The sequence below is a fragment of the Carettochelys insculpta genome, chromosome 24 (genome assembly GCF_033958435.1).
Source record: "Carettochelys insculpta isolate YL-2023 chromosome 24, ASM3395843v1, whole genome shotgun sequence".
In the NCBI taxonomy this organism is placed as follows: domain Eukaryota; kingdom Metazoa; phylum Chordata; order Testudines; family Carettochelyidae; genus Carettochelys; species Carettochelys insculpta.
Window position 1 is genome coordinate 5,654,303 of NC_134160.1, and position 7,030 is coordinate 5,661,332.

At 62.7% G+C, this 7,030-nt stretch overlaps 1 protein-coding gene across 1 annotated transcript in view; it reads right to left on the minus strand.

The window, feature by feature from the left end:
* ADGRB2 (adhesion G protein-coupled receptor B2) overlaps positions 1-5,605 on the minus strand; it is a 70,918-nt gene extending 65,313 nt beyond the window's left edge. Inside the window, exons 1-2 of the mRNA XM_074976124.1 lie at positions 5,551-5,605; positions 395-1,193 (exon numbers count right to left, since the gene is read on the minus strand). Of these exons, the coding sequence (XP_074832225.1) occupies positions 395-1,178 (784 nt within the window). The 5' untranslated portion in view covers positions 1,179-1,193; positions 5,551-5,605. The remainder of the gene's footprint in view (positions 1-394; positions 1,194-5,550) is intronic.
* Positions 5,606-7,030: the final 1,425 nt, after the last annotated feature.

The window sequence follows — 7,030 nt, forward strand, 5'->3', positions numbered from 1 at the left end:
ACCGCTGCCTTCTGCTGGATGGCGGTAGGACCGCCCACGGGCGTTCACGGGCACCGCTGCCTTCTGCTGGATGGCGGTAGGACCGCCCACGGGCGTTCACGGGCACCGCTGCCCTGTGCTGGATGGCGGTAGGACCGCCCACGGGCGTTCACGGGCACCGCTGCCCTGTGCTGGATGGCGGTAGGACCGCCCACGGGCGTTCACGGGCACCGCTGCCCTCTGCTGGATGGCATTGGGACACCAGTGCAGGACATCCCAGACCCCGGAGCGCTAACAGCGAAAATCATTTCCCCACACACTGAATTCCATCCCCCCCACGACCAAACAGAGCCCGGGCCGGCTACAGTTCTCATGCCGATCCCTCCCCTTCCGCCAGGCCCCGGCGCCCTCTTACCGTATTTAATCTCCGGCGCATATAAATCATTCGCATTCCCAGAATGCAGCTCGGTCATGCAGCACTGGCTGCTGCTCGTGGCGGCTGGGGCGCCGGCCGGCGGCAGGGCGTTGGAGAGCGTCTCGTTGTGCTGGGGCGCCGGCGGGGGCTGGGCCTGGCAGCTGCAGCCCGCCTGGGTGAGGCCGCAGGGCTGGGCCCCCCGCTGGCCCAGCCTCAGGCACTCTTCCACCCAGCGGCACAGCACGCCGCAGGTGAACTGGCTGGAGTTGTTGTTATTGATGAGCAGCACCTCCACAAAGCGGAACTCCAGGGCGGCGGGGGCCAGCAGCCGGGGGGCCGCCTCGGGCTCGGCCGCCAGGCACAGCTGCACAAAGTTCTTGTCGAAGTGTAGGAAGGCGATGGGGCCGGCGCCTTGGCACAGCTCCAGCCGGGCCTCCCCTTCCTCCTCCTCCTGGCCCGGCGGGGGCGGCCCTAGCTCCCCCGGGGGGCCGCAGGTGTAATTGGCGAGGTAATGGTCGAGGGGCAGCACCATGGGGGAGAAGTGGGTGCACACCTGCTCCTCCCGGGTGAACTTGAGGTACAGGGAGTACTTGGTCGGGTCGGGGTTCTCCAGGGTCCACGAGCAGCCGGTGGCAATGGTGGGGAAGAGGTCCTGGAGCGAGAAGGAGCCGTAGAGAACCCCGGAGGCCAGAGCGGAGCAGGCGCTGGGAGCCGGGTCGAAGCCCCGCGTGAGCCACAAGAGAGAAGATATCACAGACAGTAAGAGGGGACCAGCAGGGGTCATCCTATGTCATTGGCCCTGCGGGAGAGAGAGAGAGAGAGACAGACTGAGCCTGGAACGGAGCTGGCGGGGGGCTGTTACTTCACCAGTCGCTCCCCCAGGCTCTCGAACCCCCTGCTCAGCTGCACTGCTTTGAAATGTGGGGCGCCTCGGGGGCACATGGGGAAGGGCCGGTGGGGTCATTTCAGCAAGTGATTCGGGAGATCAACCCCCTCCCCAAAGGCGTAGGCCGCTGTAGCCTGAGCCCGAGGTGACAGCCGGGGGGTTAGCTGTGTGGCTGACGGCAGCCGGGCTCCGAGAGGGGCTGGCCGGGACAGCTGCGGCTCAGTGGGGCCGAGCTGCCGAGGGCGTCAGCCCAGGTGAACGCACACAGATGCCCACGCGACCAGAGGACGATGCAGTGACTCGCTCCGAGTCACCTGGCCTGGGCGCGCCGGCTCTGTGCAGGGTCTGGTGAGGTCTGGGGCAGATCTCCCAGGGCAGAGCTGCCAGACAGGCAAAGAGGAGGACCCAGGTCCTGACACTGCAGGGAGGGCAAGGAAGAAACTGGGAGGGGCTGATACACGCACCTGCCCCACAACCAACCCCGGACCAGCCACGGCCAGGGTCACCCCCGCTCCAGACCCTGCTGCAGCCTCAAGCAGGGCTGGGACAGCCTCCTCCTTCTGTTTGCCTTAAGGCTGCTCCCTGTCGCTCTGCCCAAGCAGAGGGCACCCTGGCTCCTGCTCACAGCCCCTCCCATGCACGGAAAAGAGCAGCGCCCCCCACGTGCCCTCCAGGCACAGCCCCTCCTCCACGCCTCTCGGTCCAGTTGCAACAGCTGGTCCCTGCCCCACGTGCTCTGAGGCTTCTGCTTGCTCCCCTGCACCCCACCAGCCCAGGGCCAAGGTAGGGCCAGTCCCTGGTCTGGCGCCAGCACGGGAAAGGCGCGGAGCCGTTCCAGTCAGCCGGTCTAGGGGGGAAAACAAACCTCTGAGCACACCCAACGGGTCACAGAGCTGTCACCGCCTGTCCATCCAGCCATCACGATGGCACCACGGCCAGCCCCCTGCCCCAAGCAGGCCCAACCCTAACGGAATCATCCCAGGCAGGGCTGTGTCAAGGGCGAACCCCTCAGGCTCCCCGGTAAGCCATGTGCTCCAGCCCCCGATTGTTCTGGCTGCCCCTCGCTGGACCAGCTCCAATGCATCCAAGCCCTTTCTATTCCGGGGGGTCCGGAATGGGACACAGTACTCCAGATGGGGCCTCCCCGGTGCCGAACAAAGGGGAATAACAACTTCCCCAGAGCTGCTGGAAATGCTCCTCCTAATGCACCCCAGTACGCCTTTAGCCTGCTTGGCTACAAGGGCCCACTGTCAGTACCAGAGCCACAGGGCTACAAGGGCACCCAGGTATGGTCAGGGAATTGCTGGGCCTGGGGAAAGGGAGGGAGAGGGATGAGCCGAGAACAGCTCCCCCCAAATCGGAGACCAAAGGCATGTCCCCCTGCTAACTACTGGACACAGGAGGCAGCGTCTGCTTGGCACAGGAACAAGCCATGATGTGGGCTGCCGAAACCCTTCCTCCCCTCGCCTCTGGGACCACCAGGTACTGGGTCAGCAGGACAGCTCGGGGTCAGTCCCTCCGCAGAGGCTGGGACCGTGGCAATACGAGTTGCACGCACATGTACTCCCTTGCACTTGTGCACCCCCACACACGTGCGTGCACCCCCCGCATGTACGCACGCATGCACGCACCCCACCCAGTCCCGGTCACACATCCAACCCAGGGTCACAAACACACGTCCGTGGAAGGACAGCAGAAAAGGCCCCTCCCACCAGCCCTTGGCCTAAGTGCCGCAGCTTTCGAACGGTCGCAGGGTGCTGTAAATTCTGATGGCTTTGGAGGGCGTTTTGCTGGCCCTGTCCAACGCCCCCCGGGAGAGCGCTCAGAAATGACGGCGACAGGCCGGCCGTGTCTCTCCGGCTCTGGCCCCCTCGGCCCCTGCAAAGCTCACAGGCAACGGGTAATGCGGGGTGAGAAGCGAGCACCCCTAGTCCCGTTCAGCAACTCACCAAAGCAGGTCAAGGGCCCTTTTCATTCATAGCTGACAAATGCCGGGCTGGGGAGGCCGTGGTGAGCTTCTTATCCTGAGCTGCCACCACGGCAGTGCAGAAGGAACCAGGCAAACTCACCCCACCCCACCCCCCACGCCCCCAGCCATCCCAGCAGTCTGCTCTTGCTAGGTCGCCAGTTCAAATCTATTCCAGGGCAGCAGGGTTACTGGTGAGTGTCCCATGCGGCTCTCAGGCCTGTTTGCATCACAGCTGATGTATCTTCCCTGCCTTCATGGCGAGCTCAGCGGAGTTGGCCAAGCCCTGGGTGAGCTGGAGAGACCTGAACTCCTGCTAGCTGAATACGGCAGGGACCCAACGGGCACCTGAGCCCCCTCCCCATGGGAAAGCAGAAAGAGGACTCTGACGGGAGTAGAGGAGAGGCTTGCGGAGCTGGTGGCGGGAACGCAGCCACTGTCCCCATCACGGGGAGCCACCGCCGGCTTTTGCTGAGCAGGGGACCATCCCCCTGGCTGCTTCCCGAGCGCGCGCAGGGGTGCCTGACAGATTGGCGACCTAACAGAGGAGATCCAAGAAAGACCCCGGGGTCTGGACGGCACAGGGGCACCCCGGCGGCTGGAGGACAGGAGTTGCAGCCAGAGGTACTCATTGCACATGAGCTAGGAACCAACCCATCCTGAAAGGCTTATTTCTGGAGAATGATCCCAGAGCCGGAGCTGCTTCGCCTCTAAGGGGATTTTAATAATTTGGTCACCCACAAGGGCTGGCAGCTGCCTTATTAAACTGGAGGGGGGGCTTGGCTTGACAGACGGGCTGCAACCTCGGAGTCAAAGGCAGCAGCAGCAGCGGCCCAAGCGACAGCGGAGCCAACTGGAGCAGCGGGGAAGATGCTAGAGGTGGCAGATCCGGGAGGGGATCCGATGTGTAACAAATACGGTTTTTCTGTAACCACACCGAAAGGCCTCCCTGGCAGCAGCCGCTGTAGGAGACACATACTCACATTCCAGCTACATTTCATTGTAACAGTGCAGGGGCACCCCGGAGGTTGGAGGACAGGACAGTCCAGACTGGGACCAGCAGGTTGTTAAGAAGGAGACCCCCATCTGAGTGCCACCCACTGCCACCAGACAAAACCAGGTCAAGACCCACCCGGCATGCTCAAGACCCCGGCTCGCGGGGAGAGGGGAAGAGTAGGTCTGATTGGTGGCAGGAGGGTGTGGGACGATGCCCTGGAAGGCTGGCTGGTCTGGGAATGCTCTGCAGAAGGATACGAGACTCGTGACTTCATGGCACAACCAGTGGGCAGGATGGGGACCAAAACAGGTGAGAGTTTTGCAGTATCAGGATCTCTTCCTGCAAGGTGCTGGCCCCATCGGCTACCGGTGATTTCAAAAAGGGGGGCACAGAGCACCACCCAGGATAGGACCCGGGGGCTGCAAAAACACCAGCAGGGGAGGTCCGGAGCTGGCTCCCAGGGGATCCAAGCCCCCCCAGCATGAAGAGAACAGACGTATGGATTAAGGGGCCCCTAGGGAATCTGTCAAGGTCCCACCAGCAGCAGCCACCTGAATGCTGGAGGTGCTGTGCTTTGGAGGTCCCCAGCCACCCCATCCTTTGCATTCCTGCAGCTCAGCCATTCCCCGCAAGACAGGGACCCTGCATGGGGAAAAGGATCCCGACCTCCAAGACACAATGCTTGGGGGCTGCCAGAGCTGAGCCAACTTGCCCATGTTTGCAGCCCTTCCTGCTGGAAATCAGCTTTACTGCAGCCGAACACATGGGGAAACTGAGGCATGGAGGGGCCAAGTGATTCCTCCCCCTCCCCCCCAGCTCGGGGCAAGTGAACTCAAGAATCTCTTTGATGCTAATGTCCATATGCCCCCCCAAACAACCCCAGCCCCGCCCTCTGAGACCTAGGCCGCTCCCAGCCGCGTGGATAACAGGCCTAAGGGAAATGAGCTAACGAGCGCAGGGCACGGTCCTGGCACAGTGACACTGCTATGAATTATTTGCATTGCCGGAGCACATCACGGAGATTGTCACTGGCCAGGAGCCTGTGGTGCTCGGCTTTGGACACACACCAAACACAGATGGGCCGTGCCCCGAAAAAAACAGAACCCAGGCGTCCTGGCTCAAACCTCCCCACAGTGACGTCTCGGGAGACACACAGAACCCAGGCGTCCTGGCTCAAACCTCCCCACAGAGATGTCCAGGGAGAGACACAGAATCCAGGTGTCCTGACTCAAACCGCCCCGCAGTGACGTCTCAGGAGACACACAGAACCCAGGCATCCTGGCTCGAACCGCCCCACAGGGACGTACACGGAGACTCACAGAACCCAGGCATCCTGGCTCGAACCGCCCCACAGGGACGTACACGGAGACTCACAGAACCCAGGCATCCTGGCTCGAACCGCCCCACAGGGACGTACACGGAGACTCACAGAACCCAGGCATCCTGGCTCGAACCGCCCCACAGGGACGTACACGGAGACTCACAGAACCCAGGCATCTTGGCTCACAACCCTGCATGCCAGCCCCTAATCGCACATCTCCCAGAGAGCAGAGCAGCCCAGCCCAGCCCAGCCCACGCTCCTGCGGAGCTGAGCGTTCAGCTGTGCATGACAGAACCCCGCTCCCCACCAGCCCAGGTGCACGCCCTCCTCCGACTCCACACAGCTCTGACGGCAACTTCCCCGCAGCCGTTTCCACAGGAACAAAACCCTTTTGTTCTCCGGTGTCATCTTCACTGGCGCTGCGCCAGCCGGGAACGGGGGGGCGGGAGGGAGTCAGCGCCATCTCCAGGGAGCAAATAACTCCGTTCCCTGGCCTGGCCTCACTGCCGGGTGGGCAGACGCCAGCCAGCCCTCGCCAGCTCCTTCCCCCACCCGTCCCCTAGGCCTAATTCCCTGTAAGCTGAGCGTTCAGGCCGTGGCAAGGGGGAGAGTGAAGTGCCGCCCAGCAGATCAGCAGAGCGCCCCCAGCTGGCAGCCCATGTTTCAACTGGTGGTGCGCATCCGCACATGCCTTGGCTCACATAAAATGTATTCCACCCTTTGCTGCCCATTTCACCAGGCCAGCCTTCTGCTAGCTCCTCCCTCCCAGCTGGATCCTGGGGCAGGGACACACCTGCAGTGAGTACCCGTTGCTTGGCCATGGGGACAGGAAAGATCCCCCGCTTCCTCGCAGAAAAACACACTGGAATCAGCCAGGCGCTAAGGGGCTCCAGCCAGTGCCCACTCTCCCAGTGAAGAAGCCAACCCGCCCAGGGAGTGGCAAGACCCTGGAACGCCTGCGTGGGGAGGAGGGGGGTGTGATGGGGTTCAGGGGTCCCCCTGCACTGCACCCCGTCCGCTGGCAGGAGTGACTCTCACTCAGCAGGTACAACAGAAGGTTTATTAGGCGACAGATGCCCAGTTTCTCACAGAAGCGACAGCACAGCAGCCAGAGACAGTCCTTCCAACCTGTCCTGGGGAGAAGACCCCGAGGGGTGTCCCTCTGGGGTGTAGCTTTCCCCCTCCTCAGGCTGGCTGCCTTCCAGCTCTCTCTTCCCCCAGCCTCTAACTGCCGCCCCCGATTCAAAACAGCTCAGCTCCTCCCTGCTCTTTGTTCAGGCAGAGGTGTTACCTGCCAGTTGTAGCCCCAGCGTCATCCTTAGCCACTGGGAGCTGCTCTGCTTGCCTCAGACATCCAGCCTGACTCACACATGCCCTCCCCACACTCCATCACAGGGGGTGGTACAGGCTGCTGCAGGAAGAGGTCTGTAACCAAACCCAGCGCAGGGTGAAGCCACGATCTGCCA